This window comes from Eriocheir sinensis, chromosome 51 (assembly GCF_024679095.1).
Source record: "Eriocheir sinensis breed Jianghai 21 chromosome 51, ASM2467909v1, whole genome shotgun sequence".
Lineage (NCBI taxonomy): Eukaryota > Metazoa > Arthropoda > Malacostraca > Decapoda > Varunidae > Eriocheir > Eriocheir sinensis.
Genome location: NC_066559.1, coordinates 3,435,952 through 3,461,546, shown reverse-complemented (window position 1 = coordinate 3,461,546; position 25,595 = coordinate 3,435,952). Strand labels below are relative to the sequence as shown.

General features: G+C 44.8%; 3 protein-coding genes across 4 annotated transcripts in view; 1 reads left to right on the top strand and 2 right to left on the bottom strand.

Annotated features, from left to right (window-relative positions):
* The window catches only part of LOC126982548 (glutamate receptor ionotropic, kainate 3-like), a 36,005-nt gene extending 20,425 nt beyond the window's left edge, over positions 1-15,580 (bottom strand). Inside the window, exons 1-5 of the mRNA XM_050834697.1 lie at positions 15,446-15,580; positions 5,383-5,628; positions 3,962-4,231; positions 2,916-3,154; positions 457-609 (exon numbers count right to left, since the gene is read on the bottom strand). Coding sequence (XP_050690654.1) covers positions 457-609; positions 2,916-3,154; positions 3,962-4,231; positions 5,383-5,612 — 892 coding nt within the window. The 5' untranslated portion in view covers positions 5,613-5,628; positions 15,446-15,580. The remainder of the gene's footprint in view (positions 1-456; positions 610-2,915; positions 3,155-3,961; positions 4,232-5,382; positions 5,629-15,445) is intronic.
* Positions 11,856-16,919, top strand: LOC126982549 (uncharacterized). 2 transcript variants are annotated; one of them, XM_050834698.1, is made up of 3 exons: positions 11,856-11,922; positions 16,286-16,550; positions 16,690-16,919. In XM_050834698.1, the coding sequence occupies exons 1-3, from the start codon at positions 11,872-11,874 to the stop codon at positions 16,734-16,736; spliced, it is 363 nt and encodes a 120-aa protein (XP_050690655.1). In that variant the 5' UTR covers positions 11,856-11,871; the 3' UTR covers positions 16,737-16,919. The 2 variants fall into 2 exon arrangements, with proteins under 2 accessions (XP_050690655.1, XP_050690656.1); XM_050834699.1 differs by lacking the exon at positions 11,856-11,922 and adding an exon at positions 16,033-16,131.
* A 3,019-nt stretch (positions 16,920-19,938) lies between these two features.
* Positions 19,939-25,511, bottom strand: LOC126982547 (26S proteasome non-ATPase regulatory subunit 8-like). The gene is made up of 6 exons (XM_050834696.1): positions 25,345-25,511; positions 24,575-24,647; positions 22,733-22,835; positions 22,184-22,376; positions 21,635-21,832; positions 19,939-20,446 (listed from the first exon to the last, which is right to left on the bottom strand). The coding sequence occupies exons 1-6, from the start codon at positions 25,468-25,470 to the stop codon at positions 20,324-20,326; spliced, it is 816 nt and encodes a 271-aa protein (XP_050690653.1). The 5' UTR covers positions 25,471-25,511; the 3' UTR covers positions 19,939-20,323.
* Between the last annotated feature and the right edge of the window lie 84 nt (positions 25,512-25,595).

The window sequence follows — 25,595 nt, the reverse complement described above, 5'->3', positions numbered from 1 at the left end:
GGAGGAGGAGGAAGAGGAAGAGGAGCAGGAGATGAAGGAGGCAGCAGAGGAGGAGGAGCAGGAGATGAAGGAGGCAGCAAAGGAGGAGGAGGAAGAGGAGGAGGAGGAGGAAGGGTGTGAGAGAAAAGAATACCACATAACACTACAACAACTCAAATACTTACCCATTAAAAAATCGCAAATAAATAAATGCTTCATCATCTTGTACCTCGCTTAATTAAATATAGTGTGGGGGAGAGTAATATAACCTCCATGAATATAACGCTTGTCCTGTCTCAAAGTTATCGAAGTTCACCTTAAAATGTATATGTGTTGACTGATTGGCTGGTTGACTGATCGAGGAGCATACATGAAGCGTAACTATAATCGCAACAAAAATACTGTAAAGCACGTCAAAAGTAACCTCCCCAACAACAACGACAACACACACACATACACACACACGCACGCATTTACCTGGAAAGAGGCTCGGGGTGGGCGTGGCGGGCGTGCTGGCGTGTGTGTCGTGCAGCGCCTTGGCATTCCAGCGGGTCACCAGGTACACGCCCTCACCTCCTCTCTGGCAGTACAGGCAGCGACGGAACACCTCCACGCGCCCCCCGCACACGCCTGAGGGAGGTTCATTAGGAGGGGGAATGAGTGGGTGAGGATGCAGGGGCAAGGAGTGGGACAGGAGGGAGTGGTGAGCTGTTTCCCGCACACACACACACACACACACGCACACACACTGGAAGGGAGATGAGTAGAGGAAGAGGAAGGGAGGGAAGGTTATAAGAGGGGATTGGGGGGTAAGGTAGTGGGGTTGGGGGTAAGGTGGGGAAGGGGGGAATAGTTCAGCACCTTCGTAGCTGAAGAAGAGAGGGAGACAGGGAGAGGGAGAAGGTGGAGAGATAGAAGAGCATGGAGATGATTATAAGTGGAGGTTAATAAGGTAGGGATGGCTAGGGGGGGTGGAAAGGTAAAGAGTGGGGATGGCTCCGAACCTTCCAAACGGCCCTCAATCCCCACACACCTGAGGGAATAGGTGGGAAGAGGGGAATGGGCTAAACAGTTGGGGGAGGGTGGGGATGGTAGATGTAGGGGTGGAAAACAGAAAAGAGACTGTTCCAGCACTCCCACACGACTCCCACGCACTGGTAACTAGGGGAAGGGAGAAGGAATAGGTCTGGGGTAAAAGGGGAGAGGTAACAAAGGTTGGGGGTGGGTGAGGGAGGGATGGAATGTAAGGGGTTGAGGGGGGAGTTATTTCAGCAACCACACGCGACCCCACACACATACATAACCTAGAGAAGGGGGATGGGAGGGGACTGGGGAAGATGGGGGGAGGTTAGAAAGGTTAGAGGAGGAATCTAGGGGAGTTGGGGAGATTATTTCAGCACCCAAACATGACCCACACACACACGCATAACTCGGGGAAGGGGAGGAGGGAGACTGGGGAAGAAGGGGGTGAGGTTACAAGGGGTGGGGGAAGTTGGGGTCTTGGGGGGTTGTTCCAGCACCTGACGTGAGATCTGTGTCACCTCCGCACACCTGCCGTCCACAGCACCTCCAATTAGCTTTTATTTTTTGCTCTTTACGTATTTCTTTCTTGATAATGGTCTCTTGGTGGGTCTGTCTGCCTGTCTGTCTGTCGGAAGCCGTTACCGCTATGAGCCAGATGTTGTGTTTTTATTATTGAAATGTTAACTTATCTGCCTCGTTATGTATGGCTCGCCTGTCTGTCTCCCTTCATCCTAACCTCTTCTATTTTGTCTTCTCTTGTTCACCTTTCCTTTCAATACCTATCCTGCCTTTATTTAATTGTTCTGTCTTGCCTTATACTCTGCAATGTCATCCTGCCTTAATATAACTTGCTCTCTTCTCCCCTGTCATGCCTTACTCTAACCTGCTCTGTTCTGACAAGTTATACCATATCCGTCTCTGTCTGCCCTAATCTCTTTCTCTCCCTCCCTTCCCTTGCTCTACTCTACATTGTTTTACCCTATTTTACCCTGCCATGTCCTTCCTTGCCATGCCCCGAGTTAACCGTCATTGCCTCGACCTAACCTTGATTGCCCTGCCTTGTCCTACTTTGCTAATCCCTGTCATGCCCCGCTCTGTGATGCTCGGTGATGTCCTTCCCTATCCTCCCCTTCCCTGTCCTTTTCTATTTTACGTTGTGTTGCACTGTCCCATATTTATCTGCCCTACCCTTCCCTGCACTGTCCTATCTGGCCCTTCCCGTCACAAGTTTCAAGACACAGAAAAAGTAAGGAAGAAACACGCTGGCCCGCGGAAGTGGGTCTGAGTGAGTGTCTCAAGACAGCCTTACCTGATGTTGTTCAAGTTGACTTCCGGAGTCACGCGTGACGCCTCAAGGTAATGCTTTGATAAATGTTCAGCAGCGTAGGAGCCGGTCCCTTCTGCCACTACTACTACTACCACTACTATTACTGCTTCTACTACTAATATTACTTCTACTACTACTACTACTACTACTACTACTAATAATAATAATAATAATAATAATAATAATAATAATAATAATAATAATAATAATAATAATAATAATAATAATAATAATGATAATAACAATAACAGTCCATGGCGTATTTGGGATCTTGAAACCCTGGGGGCTTAGCCCAGTCCAATAATTTTTAGATTTTCCCCAGAGTGGCGAGTGGCCCAGAGCACGCGATACGAACGTGAGCGGGACGGGATCACACCGATTGATTTCCTTACAAGATATATCAGTTCTAGTTAAAACAGGAACTAAAACTTTGTGTTCGTCCCAGCCGGGACTACTCTTATTTTTGTAGAGAGAAAACGCTATTTTAGATTCGGGGCCATTTATAAAATATTCAGGGCTACAGGTACAGCCCCCCACGACCAGGCCTGACTACGCCAAATACAATACTGCAGATACCATCACTCACCGCCTCGAGCCTTTCTGCCGTCGCAGTTCCCTTCTTTCCCTCCTTCTTTCGCTTCTGAACCCGAGGCGTCGACTGAGCCCTCAGAGTGGGCGTGGAGGGCGAGGAAGAGAGCGTGGGCAGTGTTGCGGAGGGCGGGCTGGGTGAGCAGGGCGCGGATGTCGGGCAGGGAGGGCAGCGGGGGACCCACGCCTACCACCCGCGTCTCCGGCCATAGATGCAGATGTGTGTCCTCTAGGAACCTGTGTGGGGAGGATTATTTGCTTACGGCACACGAGGCGGGTCAAAGAAATAAAGATATTGCGCGGGCGCACGCTCACACACACACACACACACACACACACACACACACACACACACACACACACACACACACACACACAACGCCGTACGCTCAGAATAATGTATGGAAAAGTATGTATGTAGTATGTGAAGGTCTTGTTTGGCTGTAGTACATAAATGAGGTGCCGCGAGAACACAGAAGAGTAAGAAAGTGTCGTGAAAAGAGAGAGAGAGAGAGAGAGAGAGAGAGAGAGAGAGAGAGAGAGAGAGAGAGAGAGAGAGAGAGAGAGAGAGAGAGAGAGAGAGAGAGAGAGAGAGAGAGAGAGAGAGAGAGAGAGAGAGAGAACACTACCGGTGCTGTGTGTTGCTAATGGGAAAAGAAGAGAAGGACTTGTAAAAACGGCAGAATATGGAAAGGTTGTTTGGTAAGGACATGGAACAGTGGGAGAGAGAGAGAGCATGGGGCGAGTTTAAATGATGGATGGCGCGTTTGCATGAAGTGTGTGTGTGTGTGTGTGTGTGTGTGTGTGTGTGTGTTGTCTCTTTTTGTGTCTGTTTGCTTGTGTGTCTGTCTGATATAATGTTTGCCTGTCTGCGTGTATGTCGTTCTGTCTATCTGTCTGTAGGTTTATGTATGTCTGTGTGAATGTTTGTCTTTACTGTGTGTCTGTGTATTTGTCAATGTGTGTCTGTGTGTATGTGTGTATCGGTCTGTCTTTGTCTGTCTGTCCGTGTGTCTGTCTGTCTGCTTGCCATCATGAACGTACTGCAGCAGAGGGTCGGAGTGAAGGGGCTGGGAGAGGTCCAGGAGGAAGGCGTGGCAGGTGAACCTCGGGTCGCGCACCTGTAGATGCCGCTGCAGGTGGCTGGCGGCGGCGGCGATGGGGACGGCCGTGGTGGGGGCGGAGGCGGCGACGGCGGTGGTGGTGTTGGTGGTGGTAGTGGGGGCGGTGGAGGCGGTGGTGGTGGCAGTGGCTGTGGCGGCGGCCTCACCCACGCCCACCCACACGAAAGGATAGAACACCGCCCAGAGGGACCTTTAGGAGAAGCGATGGGTCTGCTGTTGTTTGTTCTTCCTTTGTGTTCCTTTGTGAAATAACTGATAAATACCACGTTCATGCATACACATATACATTCACACACATACATACATACATACATACATACATACACACATACCTCAGTTATTTTATAGTCTGCCATTAAATAAGGATAGTCTTAAATCAAGCAATATTCATACATTTAAAAGGGAAATAAAAAAAATTCTTAATCCTTAAAATTTATAGAATCTCTCTTAAGTTAGTTCTCCTACTTTATAAGCAGGATATGATTTGTGTAAGGTCAATATAATTTTTTGTGTATGTATGAATGTATGTGTTTGTATGCATATATATAAGTACGTATATACAATGTGCATAACTGAAACAATAACTATATGACTGTCATGGAGCTACGACTCGACAGACCGTTGCTAAGTGAATTTGTTCCATATGAATTTATGTATGTGTGATTTACTGGTGGCAATAAATATTTACCTACTGACGTACACACTCACGCCCCAGACACACCTGCACCCCTCCACACCTACACCCCCTCCAGACACACCTGCACCCCTCCACACCTACACCCCCTCCAGACACACCTGCACCCCTCCACACCTACACCCCCTCCAGACACACCTGCACCCCTCCACACCTACACCCCCTCCAGACACACCTGCACCCCTCCACACATACACCCCCTCCACACACACCGCCACCCCACCACACCAACACCCCCACCACACAAACCAGCACCCCTCCACACATACACCCCTTCCACACACACCTGCACCCCTCCACACCTACACCACCACCAGACACACCAGCACCCTTCCACACCTACACCCCCTCCAGACACACCTGCACCCCTCCACACCTACACCCCCTCCACACACACCTGCACCCCTCCACACCTACACCCCCTCCACACCTACCCCACCCCAGACACACAAAGCATGACCATTTTTTTTTTTCGTCGCCTTAACACGTGGAAAGACATTCATTTGGCTTCTTAATAAATATCTCCTTAGGATCTTTGTTTTCACCATGATGATCAATAAATAATTAATTAGTTACATAGCGTAGAATTAATGTGTTATATACGGAGCACAAAGAAAACACACACACACACACACACACACACACACCTGGCCATGGGGGTGAGGGTCGAGGCTCGCTCCTCCGCCGCCACCACCACCAGGAAACACTCCGGCAGGTGATTCTCCGCCAGCTGCCTCACCGCCGCCTCCAGCGTCACGCCCACCTTCAACCCCGCATCCTCGCCCGCCCTCACGCCCCCTCCGGCTCGCAGCGCGGCTAGGGTGGCGGTGGCGCACAGCATGACGATCCCCACGGCGAGCAGGTGGAACAGGGTCATGGCGCGCCTCCCGGGGCTGACGAGGGAAATAAAATAATAAGTAGTCATGCACGCGAGGAGTCTATAGGAATAATGGATTTTTTTTTACCTGCAAGAATATATTACGTGCTGGAGTGAGTTTACTATATCAGTGCTGTAAGCAGTCAGGTGTTCTAATTGCTACTTAAATTTCGGGAGAAGCAAACTTTTTAGGGAAAATTGGTCTGATGTATCAGACTGCTCTGTTGCCACAACGAGGACTTACTCAAAGTATATCTCGACAACGTTACACTCATCTTAATTTCCACAAGTATTATTTTCTGGTACGAGGCCTGACTTGAATGTGTGTACAAATGGGTTGCCATACCTTTCGGCCGCCACTATGAAAACGAAAGGAAGCTCATTCATCAGACCCTCAGTAAAGCTTTAGGGCAAGGGTTCCCGCGCTGGACACACACGCAGCCCAAGGCACGCGATAGGGTTTGGGAGTTGCTAAGTTATGTGTCTCATAGCCGCAGTTTGATTGACACAGTGATACAGGGAACGCGGTGGGACAAGTTATATAATTGTTACTTATTAAGCTTATTGTTTAAAGTCCCGCTCCGACTACAGATGACAGAATAAACGAAGCCGATTTTGTTTATTTTTTACCCTTTATAAATCTGTATTCTCAGTCAGGAAAACTTAACCAGCAACGCGAAGCACTCATTCATTTTTTTACAGTACAGGAGGCAGCTCAAGGGCAAAAATAAATAGAAAACAAAAAAGCCCGCCATGCACTGCTCCTTTAAAAAAAAATGTAGAGGAGTGGCCAAAAGAGAGGTCAATCTGCCTAATTTTACTTTTCTTCTTTAGGGGAGGAGCTCGAAGTGTTTTTTTTTTTTCTTCTCTCTTTTTTTTATACCCTTGACCTCCCTCCTTCCCTGTAAAAATAAAATGGATACATCGGCTAATAGAGGCTCGATGTGTTTTTTTTTCTTTTCTCTCTCTTTTTTATACCCTTGACCTCCCTCCTTCCCTGTAAAAATAAAAGGGATACATCGGCTAATAGAGGCTCGATGTGTTTTTTTTTCTTTTCTCTCTCTTTTTTATACCCTTGACCTCCCTCCTTCCCTGTAAAAATAAAAGGGATACATCGGCTAATAGAGGCTGAGAACACCAGCCTTAGGAGAATACGCACCCTATCCTTCCTGTACTTTGAGATGACTTAAACCCACTGCAGCACATCAGCCACCTTAACCCTCCGCCCTGAACTAAGTGTTTGAGAATAACCACCTTAAGAAAATATGCACCACATTCTTTCTGTATTTGACCTAAACCCACTGTAACACATCACCAACCTCGACCCTCAGACCTAAACAACATGGAAGGCGAGCGTGGGGCAAAGGAACGGCAAGAACGAACGCATGACAGACCCGACTGAACGTTAGCTTGTGAGGACAGTAGGCGAGGCGGGGCCGTATCGGAGACTGTGGACACGCAACAGACAGAGCGACACTGACCAAACCAATACAAGGGTGGGAAGTAGAAGGCCACCGCTGCCGTGCTAAGAACAGGAGCTACTGGTGGTGTATACAGAGCGATGGGGAGAAAAGGAAGAAGGGGCGAGAGGGGAGGGAGGTGGAAGGGGGGATACGCTGGGATACTGACCATGCGTAAGGAAGACTTGGAGTGTGATAAGAGGGTGTTGAGGTGGCGAGGGCGGGGAGTAATTGCCGATGTCCACGACGCACTATAGTTACACAGGGCCTCTAATGGTTCCTTTCAGGTGTCTGGTTCAGCCTCAGAGTCGACCCAAAATTAAGTATCGGTCGTGTGGTACCAAGTTTCATACTGTGATATCGCGTATAGGTCGATAGATATTATATAGAAAGGTAGATAGATAGAGAGAGAGAGAGAGACAGAGATAGGCAGATAGATAGACAAATGGAGAGATGGATAAATAGATAGATAGATAGAGAGAGAGACAGAGAGATAGACAGATAGATAGACAAATGGAGAGATGGATAAATAGATAGATAGATAGAGAGAGAGACAGAGAGACAGATAGATAGACAAATGGAGAGATGGATAAATAGATAGATAGATAGAGAGAGAGACAGAGAGATAGACAGATAGATAGACAAATGGAGAGATGGATAAATAGATAGATAGATAGAGAGAGAGACAGAGAGATAGACAGATAGATAGACAAATGGAGAGATGGATAAATAGATAGATAGATAGAGAGAGAGACAGAGAGATAGACAGAGAGATAGACAAATGGAGAGATGGATAAATAGATAGATAGATAGATAGATAGATACAAAAACATATAGATAGATTTATTTGTATTTTACGTTTTCGCCTGTAGCGCCAGTAGGCTTTCTTCAGGGGCCTGGTGGTTGGCCCAAGCCCGTCATGGTGCAGGCAATCTTTATAGTGGCCCCATTTATGTTTGGCTCATGCTGCCCCCCGGAACTCATTTTTTATTCACTTGGACGGTTTCTTCTAGAGGCTGGGTTGATGGGTGATCTTCAGGACAGCATGTGGGTAGTCTTAGGCCACTCGGCGGTGACTGAAAAATTCCAGGTGGTAGCGGGCGGATTCGAACCGACGTCGTCCATGGCGCGGTGAATGCAGGGCCCGTACGCTAACACTCAGGCGATGGCTGATAGATAGATAGGTAGATATAGATTGACAGGAGAGAGAGAGAGAGAGAGAGAGAGAGAGAGAGAGAGAGAGAGAGAGAGAGAGAGAGAGAGAGAGAGAGAGAGAGAGAGAGAGAGAGAGAGAGAGAGAGAGAGAGAGAGAGAGAGAGAGAGAGAGAGAGAGAATTGTTTATTGGCCTTAAGATAATCACATAGACAAAATTGGACAGTGTTTTAAGAGCCACTAGTCCATTGAGCCGTAGCTCTCTGTGGACTATATATTTAATCTGAAAATGAACAGAGCAGGTGCGACAAGGCCTCTCTGTAATAAATTAAAGATTAAAAAAATAGCAATGTGGTTAACCCAAAAGAAGAAGAAGAAGAAGAAGAAGAAGAAGAAGAACAACAACAACAACAACAACAACAACAACAACAACAACAACAACAACAACAACAACAACAACAACTCTCGGGCTTTCGGAACACAGGCTTAACGGTTGATTGACACGCATACCACACTCAATAATTTCCATAGCACCGACACGCCAACAGTACCTACCTATTTGGAGAACGTTACTTATGACTCGAAGCTGGCGGGCCATACAGTTACATGATAGGGAAAGGGGGAAAGTTACAGAGTCGAAATTGATGTTGTATGGGTATGTGCCGAGGAGGGGTGCGGGGTATATCGAGATGAAAAACGCTGGAGATGGAACTGTCGCCCCTGAGGAAAGGAGGAAGAGCAAACAGAGCGTCTAATAACAGAAGAAGGGCCAAAGAAGAGGTTTGAAAGAGGAAGGCGAAAGAGAAGGTTTAAAGGAGAAATAAACAAAGGGAAGGTTTAATATTAGGAGGAAGGCCAAAGAAAAGATTTAAAGGAGGAGGGCGCAAAGAGGTTTAAAGGAGGAAATCCAATACGTTTAAAGGAGGGAGACCAAAGAGAAATTTTAAAGGAGGAAGGCCAAAGAGAAATCTTAATAATAGGAGGAAGGCCAAGGAGGCTTAATGGAGGAAGGAAAACGAAAACGTGCTTTGTGTGTTTCAAGTCGCTACTGATAGATCTCTCTGAATGATTTTGCAGTCTGCGGTCATGAAGGCCTTCCCACCCACTTTTGTATCGTCGACAAATTTAGAAAGGGTGGATTATAACCTTAGTTTTAGGTCGTTGATATATATAATAACGAATATGGGTCCCAGCACTGACCCTTGTACCACTCCAATTGTGACCGGGAGCCATTTGGAGGCCTGCCCGTTGAGTACATCTCACTGCTTATTTTCAGTGAGCGAATCTTTTCTCCACGCAATCAGATCGTCTCCTAATCCCGCCAACTAAAGTTTTTTGAGTAGTCGTTCGTGTGGTACCTTGTCAAAGTCTTCTGAAAGTCCAGATATATAACGTCACTGGGGATATTATGATCCCAGTTTTCATTTATAACTTGGAAGAAGTCAGGTAAATTGATTAAGCATGAGCGCTTAATCCTGAAACCGTGATGGGCATTAGAAATTATATTGTTGTTTCCAAGAACCTTGACGAGTTTGTCTCTGATGATCTCGAAAACTTCCCTGTCACTGAAGTCAAGCTAATTGGCCTGTATTTTAAGGCCATGCTTTTATCTCCCTCTTTGAAGGTCGGTATTACGTTCGCTTGCTTCCAGCCTTAGGGAACTCTATTTTATTGGAATGACAGATTGTAGATGGTGGTGAGCGGCTTGAACATTTGCTGCTTGAGTTCTTTTGGAAGCCTGGGTGGCAAGTCGTCGAGTCCGGTTGACTTACAGCATTTGTGTCGAGTTTGTCTAAGTACTTTTGCAAGTTTCGTTTGTCAGTTATGTTAACTGATAGGGATGAGATTCTCCTCGGTCAAGGAGGAGGATGACGAGGAGGAGGAGAAGGAGGAAGAAGAGTAGGAGGAGAAGGAGGAGGAGGAGGAGGAGGAGGAGGAGGATGAGGATGAGGAGGAGGAGGAGGAAGCAAGGTCGCGGCTAGGTAACCTCATCAGGTGCAGCTCCAACACACCTGCCAGGACCAGCATCAAATATACAAGCGAATCTCGATCTTCAGGAGGAGGAGGAGGCGAAGGAGGAGGAGGAGGAGGAGGCGGAACCTTAATGAGTAACGAGAGTTGAAGGCTGAATTTTGAGAGAGAGAGAGAGAGAGAGAGAGAGAACACACACACACACACACACACACACACCGCCCCAACGCACTGCATTCCACCACCTCACCTCCCCCCCACCACCCCAGACCCCCTATACCCCTCCCATGTATATTTTCCCTTTTTCTTTTTTTTTCTCTTTTTTCTATTATATTTCAAAATTGCATTTTTAACGTGTATATTTTCAACTTTACAGCTGCAATCACTTAATAAACCGTTTATTATTATTATTATTATTATTATTGTTTTGTAATAATAATAATAATAATAATAATAATAATAATAATAATAATAATAATAATAATAATAATAATAATAATAATAATAATAATAATAATAAGAAGAAGAAGAAGAAGAAGAAGAAAAAGAAAAAAAGAAACCTAATATTAGAAAAAAAACCTGTATGAGATATAGGGCAACATTTTCACGCTGGTGAGACAAAAGTCGGAGACACAAAGCAGCAGGTGGGGGTTAATCTTTCCCGAGGCGATAAAGTGACTGAAGAAAATATGTTAGCTATTCCCGGATACGTGATTACACGGTAGGCGTACATATTGTGTGTGTGTGTGTGTGTGTGTGTGTGTGTGTGTGTGTACGCTCTCTCTCTCTCTCTCTCACAAAGCAGGACAATTACTGACCATAACTCTTAGGCTGATTTTTACCGCTACTACAGACATGCGACAGACAAAGATAAGTAATCAAACATTCAATATATAAAACAAATAAAATATCATACTCAATTCCTCTCCATCAGGTAGAATATGCTACGAATGTTTTCTTTATTCTTTTGTTCTTAAAAAAAGGTTCCATACACCAAACCGAAAAGCGTGGTAGTCTCTCTCGGGATTGGTGGAGAACAAGAACAATGGAATAAAAAAAAACATTTGAGATGAGAGGCGGAAGCGTGGGAGAGGTGACGAGACCGCAGCGGGGAGACTGAGGTCGGGATCAACGTTGCCAGATTGTCGTACTCAGCCGCTTATACTTCCCGACTTCCTACCCCAAAACTGTCTTCTGGGCTCCAACAACAAAACTCATTTATAGTTATCGTTAAAAGAGTTAGATCCTGATGTTTCTTGACAATAGTTAGGCGTCAGAAACCGGTAAATACTATGCTCGAGTACGATAATCTGGCACGCTGGTCGGGATTCTCAAACGCTTCCACCTCTCCCATCGTTCCCAAAGGCCGAAAAGGGTTGTAGTGAGTCTTTTACACGTTCACGGTACAGAAGAATGGGCAAATTACCACCAGGGTCATCAAACTACCCATGGAAATGCCTAAATCCACTACGAAAACCATGTCTCTGCTTTGGCGCCACAATGTTTCAGAATCTGGACCTGATGCTGCCGCGGGGACCAACACAATAGCGATGGTAGCGGCGATACGGGGACGGATAGTATAGGTCCGATAGGGTATACCAGGAAGCCACGCGCCCCTGGGGATATATGGGCGGCGCCGGGGAATCCGTGGCTCGAGTCTCACGCCGCCCCCGCCATGAAGCTGCCGACTGCCCCCTTCCTGTTGGTGCTGCTCCTGCTGGCTCTGGTAACTAGCATTCTTTTCCTTTCGTCCTGTGACATATTCAGCTTTTTCATTTCACTGCCTAATTTCTCTTTATTGTCACTAAGCCACATATTCATCTTTTTTTTTTTTTTCGACCTTACATTCATAACTTTCATATTTTTTTCCTTTCGTCCTGTGTGATATATTCAGCTGTTTCCTTTCAGTGCATAGCTTTTCCTTACTGTCATTTATATACGTCCATTCATAAGTTAATAGTATATTCTTTGTAAATGAGAGTTTGAGGTGATGATATATCTAACATACTGGAGCAGTGAGTAGCGGGCCTTTTTTTCTTTTTTTTTTTTCTTTGCGCCCTTGAGCTGTCTCCTTAGCTGTAAAATAAAAAAAAAATAAAAAAATACTGCCACGTTTTAACGCTAGGAGCTACAATATCTTCCGTACAGGAGGCGTATGAGGCGACAATATTGCATTTTCCCGTAAAATCATCATACTCTGTTTATAATCTCTTGAGAGAAAGTTGGGGTCAGGAAAAACTGTATTAAAATGTTACTTGAAGGTTTGAATTTAGGCAAGCATTCACCTCTTATGACCCTCCCGCACGCTGATATGGCGCGACACTGCTCGGTCCATTGTTTTGATGAAGGTTTATATGCGTTTTTGCTGTTTTATCGCTGATTTGTGAATTATAAGTGGTCCATGAAATACAAAACAATCATGGAGCCTAGTTTCCTGTATCAGCGTCGCAGTTTAAAATTTAGAATCTTAATTTTTTCCCTATGTCGCCAAATACGCCTCTTTAAATGGTCTCTTTAACAAGTCGTAGCTCGCTGACATTGAATTCTTGCTGTGTCTTGAGGGTCTTTGCTTTAGTGTGCTCCGCAAATGTTCAATTTCTAATAACTTGCTTGACTCAACTACATACGACTACGAAATCTATTCATCCTGTCCTTCTCTACACCAGTATATTCCTTCACTGCTCGTATATAACACCTGTGACTTGGCTGTCCCTCACCACAGATATTTGCCTTGTGCACGGAGGCAGGCAGCGAGAAGACGAAGAGGTCCAGGGTCGTGAAGTACGGCAAGGACAACGCGCCAGATGTACCCAACTGGGGAACGGAGCTGAGTGGTGATGAGTCAGACACACAAGAGACAGGGTGTTGGGGCTTTCTGAAGAAGAGATGCAAGGGCAAGGCGTCGCGAAGGAACACTCAACGAACATCGAAGGCAAGAGGGAATTCCGGATCAGTAGGGCCGAAGCGATGGCCGAAATGGAACATGAAAAACTCAGGGGAAAGAGAAGAGACCAACTCAGGGAACTCCGCATCAGTGGGCCCGGAACGATGGCCGAAATGGAACATGAAAAACTCAGGGGAAAGAGAAGAGACCAACTCAGGGAATTCCTCATCAGTGGGCCCGGAACGATGGCCGAAATGGAACATGAAAAACTCAGGGGAAAGAGAAGAGACCGCTGCAGGGATCTCCGCATCATCAGCAGGACCGAAGCGATGGTCGAAGTGGAACATGAAAGAATCATGGGAAGGAGAAAAGACAAGGGACAACGCCCATCAACAGGCAGAGAGACCTTCAGCCTGGCGCAAGTAGTACATGAAGAGGCAGGTCAGTCACAGTCCTCCCCGACGCAGAGGCGGAATGATTGGACTGAATGAAAGATGGATCAGTACAGTCCACGGCCAACCAACACCACAACGCAACACAATAGACCCAGACAGTAGACACATCAGGGAGTGCCGTTACAAAGGCAAAACTCCCGACCGACTATTACTACTACCACAGGAAAGACACGAAGCACCACTGGACAACTCTCAACAAGGCAAGACGTTCACTGCCCCGATGTGGCGTCAAATTCCGTCCCTATTGAATGACAGGGCAGTGAGTGAAATGGACAAAACAGCAAAGCCCGCGCATGCGCAGTTCAATTTGGGACATTTCCCGATAGAGGGACGGAATTCAACGCCACACCGGCACAACAACGAAATCTATGGGCCTTGAAACCACAGAAACGGCAGTGCGTGGGGAGAAGGGTGGATCGTCGACTCGCTCCACCCGGCAAGATCCACACTGAGGCTGATCCTTGTGTTTGTTTCCCTAGTCTCCCGCGGTTTCCTTTTTCTCCCATGTTTGTTTCCCTTGTCTTCTAAGTTTTCTATGTTTGCCTTGTCTCCTGCATTATGCTTGTTTCCCTGTTTGTTTCTCCTATATTGTGTTTGTTTCTCTTATATGATGTTTGTTTCCCCGTTTGTTTCTCCTATATTGTGTTTGTTTCCCCTATGTTATGTTTGTTTCTCCTATCTTATGTTTGTTTCCCAGCTTGTTTCTCTTATGTGATGTTTGTTTCCCTGTTTTTTTCTTCTATGTAATGTTTGTTACCCTGTTTGTTTCTCATATGTTTGTTTTCCTTGTCTCCTGTATTTGTTTACCTTTTCCTTCCTCTTTCCCTCGCGTTTCCCTAGTTTGTTTTCCTTATCTCGTATGTTTCCTTCCCTCGTCTCTAGATGCTGACGGGTGCTCGGCGTACGCTTGTAATGACCCCAGCAAGACCCGTAGCCTCATATAAGCAAATTCTAGTTTTTCCCCTTCATCCCTTAGTGTAAAGAATGGCGCTGCAGGCTGGTAAGGGCTACGGAAACACCCACATCCACACTTTCGTTGTTCGTTCTTTCTTTTCTTTTTTTTTTTCTTTTTATCTTTTATGGTCCACGATACGTCACTGTCCCATATTTTTAGTTATTGTTTTACCCCGTGTCTTCCGAAGAGGCTGATGATTATGATGATGCGTGATTGTAATGGCCGAGGGAAAGTATAGATGCACATTTTTATTTTTTTTTGGGTGGGGGCGATTTTCTCTTCTCTGTCTGTGTTTCTTATAACGATGTCTGTTTGTACCTGTGACCATAATCTGCGGTGATCGGTGCAGCGCCCAAGAGAAGAAAATCATGTACTGGACTGATGTATGTATCCTACTGTATCTTATGTATCCTATGTATCTTATTAATCATGCATCTAAATGACTTAATTATGATATATGTATATAGTTTTCCTCCTCCCACTTTCCCTGTCAACACCAATTCTTCTGTATCGATACGACCACCAAAACAACGATTTCTCCATCATCTAAAAAACGAGACGTGTTTGTGTGAGCAGTGAATGGTGTGTATAAGGGTGTTTTTTTCCTTTCAAGGCACAGGAGACTGACCAAGGAAAGACAAAATTAATAAAACAAACCCCATAACACACTCTGTAGAAATAGAAGCAGAGGAAGATACCGAAAATCACGATCAAGTTGAGTTCCTGAGGCGTACTGGAACTCGTCTGGTGAAAGAGTTTACGTCGTAGGAAATAAGGAAGTAAGGAAGTGACTTGAGTTAAAAGTGTAATAAAGAGGTGATGAGTATGAGTGTCAGTCGTGTACGGGAGGTAAAGAAGTGAGTTTAAGCCACAGGAAGTAAGGACTTGAGTTTAAGAGTTTCAGTTGCATGAAGTAAGGAAGTTGAACACGGGTCAACACAACAGAGAACCTAACCTTCAGCGCCCCTCCTCGTCCCTGCGTCTGGGAGGGAAGAGGGGGAGGGTGTGCACTCTTTCCCCTGAAGACTCAATTTCTGGTGACTTTTGCCGGTCCGCCGAGCCTGCCGCCTGCCCCCAGCCAGCCCACGGCACATACCGCCCATCCGTCACCCGTGTCCGCCCATGTCTCGTCTCCAGGCCGCCTGAGAGAGAACAGAGAGTGGGATTTTAATTATACACCAGACCACAAAAAACAACATAGAAAATTAATGCTTAAGGAACCGGACCATGCGTTGAATTTCTATCTCCTGTTATTAAGTTAAGACAAATGACAGTCGTTATTAATTTGAGTTATGATACTACTGATGACAATGCTGAGTGATGCTATTGCCCGCCAGCAGTGTATGATGCCACAACACTTCGGGTCGCGTTATTTGTGAAGGAGGTTAATTGGTTACTTTGATGCGTAATTACAAATGGAGAGAAAAGTCGAGCACAGTTATGGGGGGAAGGGCGGGTAGTGCAGGAAGACAGGCGGGCGAGGCGATGAGAGGATAAAACACGTAATGGAGGAACTGCAGGGGGCGGGGCGGGGCATCGCTATCAAGGCTTCGTGGGTATAAAAGAGCGGCAGCAAGCGGCTACCCTCAAACCGTCGCCATGAGACTGTCCCTCGCCCCGCTCCTGCTGGGTCTGCTGCTGGTGGGTTGGCTGCCTCACACGCCCTGCACCCAACACGCACACACACACACACACACACACAAGCACGCACGGGCACAGTATTTCAGAGGTTTATACAGGATCAACAAGATCTGCTTTTCCGCTTGGTGACTGTCGTATTTCCTTCCTTCACCAGGCCGTGTGGCTGGGTACGTCCCCTTCGCAGGCTGACCCTCGATCGGCAGGGAGAAACAGGGACCCTGTCGCCTATGAGGCTCACAGGCTTCGCAAGGCCTACGCGTACCATCAGAGACAAGCAACAACTGTACCATCGCCCACCCCAAAACCGAGATACCCAGGCTGGTTCCCCTTTGATCGCGACCTCCCGATAAAAGACTCCATGAGAGGGCGCACACCAAATAACTACCCAAGCCGCATCAACCTAGAAAAATCAAACCAAGGTTAGTACTGCACGTTTACTTTGAATTTAAAGGAGTGCTTAGGCGACTTTATTTATTTTCATGTTATTTTTATGCATGTTTTAAGAGACCAAGAGACAGACCCCGCAGGAAGATTGATTTCCAAACTTCCACCCCTTAGGTACCACGGCCATGAAGAATAACATGAACTCAAGGCGCTACGGATAAGAAAGGACGACCTCATGGCGCGCTGCACACCCACAGGCGGGCACACAAGATGCAGCGCCCCAATAAACTTACAGGGGAGACTTTGCCGTGGATGATTGATGGTTATGATTTGTACGTCCAGACTTTGTAATTGTTCAACTTGTTATCACTGGGAAATAAATCAATAAATCCAGCAACACAACATGTATGTCTTTCACATTTTCAACCTTTGTAAGATTACTGATTTCTAGAGCAAGGAGTCTAGAGGGTCGTGTCTGAAACGACTGAAACGACTTCACCATTTCTTGAGTGTTTTAGAACGTATTTGGTGAGTGGCTCACATGAACCAAACCTAGCTCTTGGCAAGAAGAGAGCAGGTGTCTTTAACACTTCTCTTCTTGCCATTGGGTATGTTTGGTTTGTATGAACCACTCACCAAATAAGTTCTAACACACTTTAGGAAATGGCAAAGCCGTTTTTGTTTGTGAGAAACATCTGCCATGGTTCATGATGAGTCTGGTGTGTGCGTGCGTGTGTGTGTGTCTTCGTTGTTACTCGATCCACGTGTTTATGTGGTCGGAGTATAGATGGGTGGGTTGGCTGCTCATGCGCAATGGTGGCAATGAGAACTGGCACGGAGGACCCACAGACACGCCACACCCACAACAGCTTCCTGCCATTTAACTGATGCAATAAATCCATAACTTGGGTAATGGCAGCACAAGCCGCAGCAGCCCTTACTTTAGCAGACGACGCCATGTCGATACAGGGCAAGTGCTTTGTTTACGTTGTGGATGTGGATACGGGCAACCGACCCTGGGCGTGTGTGACGCACACCCGGAAAAGTTGGATTTGCCGGTTGCCCAAGCTGCCGCCAACGCGGTGGGAAGAAAAAGGCCCGGTGTGACACCAGGTTACGGACAACTGACAACTCGCTCCCGGATGGGCGCACGGCCGTTGCCAGTAGCCACAACGGTTAGAAGAAAACGGCCAGTGTGACACTGCCCCAAGGCAGCAAGGCCGCTGACCGGGTTAGCGCCGGCGATGACGTCATCGGACTCCCAGCGAATCACAAGCCTATTTTCAGAGCTCAGCCAATCGTAAGGCTACATCTGTGGCTTTAAAGCGACCCGTTCTCTCTTCCTGTTTTCTTCCTTTTTCCAAGGTACGTATTTTGAATTAACAAGGGAGTAAAGGAGGAAAAAAAGTGAGCTCTGGGGGGCAGCATGAGCCAATTATAATAGCGCCACTATAAACAGTTGCCTGCGCCATGACGGGCTCGGGGCCGACCATCAAGCCCAGACAAGAGCAATCGAAGGAGGGGAGGAAAGCCTTTGGATGGGGTAGATGTGGTGCTGGGGGGAGGGGAGGAAAGAAGGATGGGAAGGAGGAGAAAGTGACGCAAGGGAAAAAGGAAAAATAAATAGATGGGAGAGGGGAGATGGTGGAAAAGGATGGGGGGATAGAAAACGACACGAGGATTGATTGATTGATTGATAGTTTATTGTTGCAACTAAACAAGGAGTGGGAAAAAAAAAAGACGGGAGATGTGCGTGTGAGGAAGGATCGGAAGAAATAGAAAATGACTCGAGGTAACAGAGGGGGAAAAAAAACGAAAAAGATGGGAGAGGAGTGTGTGGAAAAAGGATCAGAAAGAATTGAAAGCAAGTCGAGATGATAAAGCGAAAAAGAAAAACAAAAGATGGGAAAGGAGAGTATGTTAAAGAAGGATGGGAAGGGATAGAAACTGACACGAGGTAATAAAGATGGAAGAAGAGAGCGTCGGAAAGAACAGGAAGGAATAGCTAGAAAGTGAGATAAATGAAAAATACATAACTGGAATGGGGAGGGCGTCGGAAAGATGGATGGGTAGGAATAGAAAGTGAGGGAAGGTGATAAATGAAAAAGTAGAAGGGGTGGTAAACTTTCCCTTATGAAGTTTGTGAAGTTTGCTGACACCCTGGGAACCCTTTGTTGAGCAGCATGTCCTCTGAGCTATTATGGGTGCGTATTTTCAGACACTTCCGCCTCTCACATTTACTCCTTCCGAGGCCGAAAAGGAGCCAATCTCGTTCTAAGGACTGTTTTTATAGGTTCATGGTACAGAAGAAAAAAGTCAAACTATCACCTGGGTCAAAAAAGTAGCTACCCAGGGAAATGCCCCAAGCTCCTACGAAAGCCTTGTCAAGTGTGTTTGCTTGGGCTCTGAAATGTTTGAGAATTTGGGCCTTAGACTCTTGCTTGTTGATGTGGAGGGCTCGGTTATGGGGACGGAAATACTTTTTAATAAGAAGGAAAACCTGTCAAGTATCAAGATTATGGGGCCGATTAGGGAATAGATGAGCATGTTAAGAGAGAGAGAGAGAGAGAGTACACCCCTCCCCGTTTCCTCTCTGCACCTCACGCATCCACAGCCATTCAGTGACCTCAAGCATTTTAGACGTAACCTTGACATCTTCCATTAATGATAAGGAATCACTGACCTCGAACAAGATGCGGGATTACCAAATGACAATCTAAAAGCGTCTTAAGATGATAAGCAATTCTCTCTCCGCAAAGCAATTACAGGATTCTTAAATATATTCGGAAGTCTTTTCTTATTTAAAATCATGTATAATTCACACACACACACACACACACGTGCCGGATGCAAAATCCACCTGACGTGATTACAATGGAATCAAACACAAACATGTTATTCTTTTCCTGCTATCGTTTCTAAGAAGACTTGGAGCCTACTGTATCTCAGAGGGGGCAGGATGTGCACATGGAGTGGGGGGGAGAAATTCTCTCTCTCTCTCTCTCTGTAACACACATACATACACACACACACACTTCCATACTTTCAAGTTATAAAAAAAAAAAAAAAAAAAATCTAGGTTTCATCATCGCACATCAAGATTGACCAACACTTCAGGTCTAAATAGGAAGTGACAAAGTTCGAGTGGAAGCAAGCTTTGACAGCCTGTTTAGACATAATACATAGAGCTATAGCTTCAATACTTTTTTTGTCGAGATTGAGAAAAAAGAAAGGCAACAGAACTCTTAATAGTAAAGTAAACGCACCACATCATCCCTCAAACACACTCTTACTGTCAAAAAGCCTGCTTCAAATGTAACTTGAAATATCCTTAAAATATGCTCAAAACTTATACTGCCTCCTTCCTCCTTCTTTCGCCATCTGCTTCTTTCACTTAATATAAAGGAAAAATACATTAATGCAGGGATTTCCTATATTTATTATAAATTGGGTGACAAAGATGCTCTAAAAGAGCACGAAAACTGCAACAAAAAATTTGAAAGAGGAAGCTAAAATACTATTAGTAATTCTGTACCACATACCACACCTTAGGCTGCTCATCTTGGCAATGCTTAGCATTGTTTATACATGAACATTCACAGAGGCATTTGAAAAGATGAAGCACATGTTGAGAGTTGAAGTCAGTTTTCTAAGCAAAATATGTTTCATTTCAATGTCATAAGTAAAGAAACTGTGAGGTGAAGAATGAATTCACTAAATTTCCTTCCATCCTGAGTCCAGAGTTACTGAGAGGTTACTCTATAAATACAGTGTGTGTGTGTGTGTGTGTGTGTGTTCTGCCTTAGACCTACACAATCTGTTCCATTTCCCGTGCGTAGTTGATCATCTGGTGGGCCAGCTCACGGGAGGGGATGCCGTCCTCACTCTTACGCACCTCCTTCTTGAAGTGGAGGTAGCCGTCAGCACCCACCTAGAAAAACACAAGGAGAAACAAGGTGAGAGGAGCATTTCCAACTCCTGCTGCTAACAACTCCAAGGAGTCATTTAGTCACAAGAACAGCACCCTTTTCCACTATAGGGTGAGGCATAGTTCTGAGAAGTTTTGTATGTGCTGTTCATTACATATTCACATCACATAAACTGAGCACCATCTAGTTTCTGTAAAACACTATCATATCTGAATCAATGTGCATTCTATGTTAGTCAATGTTATGCTTTTAGAATTCAGTAGATACTTGAAATTATGTAGTGCGACGACAGCCGTGACAGCCGATTCGGTAGGGAGTGGCTCTCCCGTCACGCTGTCGCTGCACTACAATTACACTTCAATTTAGTGCGAAACTGATTTTTTCAAACCTACTTCAAGCTAAACTGACATACTACTGTACTTCATTTCCTCTCTAAAGTAAAAAATGATAGAACAATAGTAGTTATTTGCCTTTGAATTACTAAAGCATTGGAGATTCACTTTCTCAGACATTGTGTTCAAATGTAATCAATCCAATAATACTTCATGTGTCTTCTCCGAACAAAAACTGACAAATGTTCTATATATAAAAAAATAAAAAAATAAAAATAAATAAATAAATAAATAAATAAATAAAAATAATAATAATAAATAAACAAAACTCTTTCCCTGAGTTGGCAAGACATGGGGTAATAATAATAAGTACTAAGAGCACACTATTACAGGTTGATTTTTAAAATAAAAGTAATTGATGATTTACATTCAACAAGTTTACATTCAGCAAGGATTTGTTTGAAACATGCCACTCTGTGAATTGAAAAGACATTAAGACCCTTTTTTATCAATAACTTGCATTGCATGTAAAAGAAATATATAGATGACCAAGTAAGATAATAGATGACAACTAGAGTAAAACAATATTTATAGTACAACTGGACCAAGGAAATAACTACAAACCCAGTAATAGAGCCTATATCTGATGATTGCCAACACCAATTCACTGATTAGCTCTTTTGTTAAAAACCAACCATAGGCAAGAAAAAAAAATACAAATCCAGAAAGTCACACCATAATTAAATGATGCAAGAGTTCAGTAAATATCTTATCATCAACAACAAAAAGCTTATTAACACACGGACATGAGTACCAGAAAATCTAACACAACACACACTGCAGGCAGTGAACACCCACCTGCCAGCCCCGGGTCTCACAGTACTTGAGGATCTCCTTGGTGCTGGAGAGGTAGAGCATCTTGCCAATGTCTTCAGGGCGGATGCGGTCATAAGCATTCTCCACACAGTCGGCGATGTCTTCCCGGATGGTAGAGAGAAGCTCCTCAATGAAGAACTTGTAGCCTTCTGCGGGCACCTCCCCCTTGGCAAGGTAGATCTGGGAGAGGAAAATAAAAGAAAATGAGAAAATATGGTCTTAGTCTCTCTCTCTCTCTCTTTCAGCTTCACTTTCACCATCACTCACACTATCACCTTCACCATCTTCAACCTCTCCCTCCCATCTTCACACCTTCAACCTCACCCTCCCATCTTCACACCTTCAACCTCACCCTCCCATCTTCACACCTTCAACCTCACCCTCCCATCTTCACACCTTCAACTTCACCCTCACATCTTCAACCTCACCCTCACATCAGATTCTTCACACCTTCAACCTCACCCTCACATCTTCACACCTTCAACCTTAACCTCACCCTCACACCTTCACCCTCATCACCCCCCCACACACCTTGTTGTAAGCCCCCTCCATCAGGTACTGCTCCATGGCCACCGGGTGCCTGATGTACACGTTGTCGGTGATGGCCGGGGCAGGCAGGTGCTCCAGGGTGGTGTGGAACTCCCCCACCTTGTTCTGGGCCAACAGACACAACAGATCCAGGCCCAGCAGCTCGTACATGTAAGGGGACTCTGCCAGCTGGTCTCTGTAGAGGTAGAAAAAAGGTACTGTAGTATCTGGGTGTGGGTTCTCTTAACATAATTAACTGGTCTTCTGAGTGTGTGCTTTCAAGGAGGAAAATAAGATAAACAGAAGAGATTTTTTTTTTTTTTAGTTATGATTTTAGGTGTTAATAATAATAATTAAACAAAGGTAACATAAGAAAATAAAACCTTTTTCTTGAACACCACCACCACCACCACCCCCAATAATAATAATAAATTAAGAACATAAAGGTAACATAAGACAATAATAAAAACAACTCTAAAACACCACCACCACCAATAATAATAATAATCTAAGGTCCGGGGCTTAAGAACATGTCAGTGTACATGAGCTCACCTGTAGTCCATGTAGTATATCTTGAGCATGGCAATGTAGCGCTCAAAGGAGGGAATGTCCTTGTTGGCTATGCTCCACAGCGCCCCGATCTCAAGGGTGTTTCCTGCAGGAGGGAGGGATGCCTATGGTTATGGTCCTCATAAAACTTACATTCCTAACACAATAAAATATACTCTCAATTACAAGAAAGTATTAAATGTTCATTCTTAAAGGCCTTCAATGAATCTCCATGCACATTGTTCAATAAAAAATGCATAATGGCATGAGTTATAGTTATACTCATTTACCATTTTGTCTAACCCAAAAATAGTAGTCATTCTGGAACTTAAAATGTTACTTTTCTATATACCATTGCTGAGAAACACTTACTTGGTAAACTATTCTCTCTCTCTCTCTCTCTCTCTCTCTCTCTCTCTCTCTCTCTCACACACACACACACACACAAAGAAAACTACTATAATTCAAGTTTAGTTGTTGAAGTGCCAGGACTTGGGGAAAAAAAAAAAAAAAAAAAAAAAAAAAAAAAAAAAACTGTTTGCAAAGTAATTTTTTTCTGTATATGGTGATGTTTATTCTGATACCTATTTTTGTTGTACTGTGAAAGTACATAACTACTTAAGAAAATACTCCCATCCTTATCAGAATAGGCATATGAGCCAAGGGGGCTGGGGGAATGCTGTCCCCCAGATTTTGGCAGACAAAGATTTTTCGGGTAGAGTAGCCATCAATCATAGCAGCCTAACAAGACTACTGAACTGGCGGCTCATGAGCCAAATCCAGCCCTTGAGTGGTATATATAAGAACAATTATATTATGTAAGTGAATCATGGCAAAATATTTTAATTACATTCTCATAGTTACAACACTGGTTAAAACTTTAAATTACAAATTATAAAATTATACAAATATTTCCAAAGTAGTTAACCCTCTCACGCACCATGACGCGAATCACATCGAAATGTTATTGTCTATGACTAAGCTTTTGACACGAATTGCGTTAAAAACTTCAAAATTTTTGCCAAAAATAGTTGAAGTCATTATCGCGTTAAAACTTGGGGCATCAAAAATCCAAGCTAGGCCTATCGAATACACTAATTGTCAGCCCTCACATGGGTGGATCTGAAGTGATAATAGGAATTAATATATAATTAGAATACATTTTCCAAAATGTCTGTTTTCCTCCATTTTCTCAAAACTATTGGTCATTTAATTGGGATTGGCAGAACCCCTTCACTCGCCTCATTTGCCTGCCTCAGTCAGTCAGACTGTCGCCCTGCAATGGGGCACGCTGCCAGGGCTGCCTAAATGTACGGCAGTTAAGTAAAGCTAACTTTACTGAGTCAACTAGACCTCACGAGGCGCCTCCTCCCTCACCCCTTGTCGAAACTCATGGGGGTGGGTGTTAACACCTGGGTTAACCATGCACTGCTGCCTCGCTGCGCCGTATAGGGTTAATATGTGTTTCCGTGGTGCAGTAGTCAGCACATCTGGCTACGGATCTATGGACACCTTTTTTCAGGCCACCACTGGTTACTATTTTTTCTTCCCTTCTATGGTGGAAAAACGAGCAGTGCTTTTTTTTCTTAACATTTGATATTGCCTTTTAGCTGCTGGAATTGTTGTGTAAAATAATTAATGCACAGGTATCGGTATTGGTATCGGTATCGGTCAAAATTTTGGTATCGGTTCATCCCTAAAAACAAAATATATTCAATTTATTATTCACAAACTATATTTTTATCTACGATTGAAGTTATGCATCACACATAAAACTCAAGTAGCCTTCATATAAAAACGAAAGATTATTTCACAATAACATCAAAAGACGAACAGTTGACTTACTTGCTACAAGTAATTCCTCCTTAGACACCTTGTGGCCTATGGACGGGAGGAACTGCAACTTGGTCAGCTCCACCTGAGGAGAAAGGGGAACTTTAGGTCAGTGCTTCAACATTATCGCCAATCAGTAATAAAGAGTATATGAACTGGGATCCCTACATATTAAAATATTTTCAAGTAAGTTATATTTCATATTGCTGGGATAGATTAGGTTAAAGTTTGAATAAAAATATGAAAACTAGGTCAGGTAGTTTTGGGTAGGTCTACTCCATTATTGAAATTGGTAAGTACATTGTGATATGAAGGCAACCAGCAATTTTTATAGTGAAGGACAATACAGCAAATAAAAAAAATGGTTAATCTAGCTAACTACTGCTTCTAATATAAAAAAAAAAACTTCATTAAATATATAAAGAACTTAAAAATCACACACTCAAGCTTAAAGTTACCCATCATATTCCCCTTTCCTTCTCCCCCCGACCCCCATAACCTCCCCACTCCCCCAGAATCAGCCCAAATCCTCCCCCAAACCCTTCCTTCCTCCCCCAGGTCACCCTGCTCCCCAAGCTTATAGTTACCCACCTTATTGCCTCTTCCTTATCCCCCTGAGCCCCCCAACCTCCCCACTCCCCCAGAATCATCCCAAGGCGTCCCCTAATGCCTCCCTTTCTCCCCCAGGTCACCCCAAACCTCCCCCCCAAACACCCTGCACCCCAAGCTTGTAGTCACCCCTCACATTTCCCTTCCCCTGCCCCCCCGCGCCCCATACTCGCCTTGATGTCGGAGAGGTACTTCCCGCATGTCTGCAGGTTCCTGTTCTTCTTGGCCCACTCCTTCCTGAGCTCCTCGTAGCCCTGCACCACGGTCCGCACAGCTCCGTCCCTCGCCCGCCCCGCCATGACTGGCTGCCTTCCTTCGGGCCCGTCCCGCCCCGGGGACTGCACCGTCACTCTCCTCGACAGAAAAGCCTTTAATTTACTTCCTTTCCACTTGTACAATGTATAAAAACACATTATAAATTCAA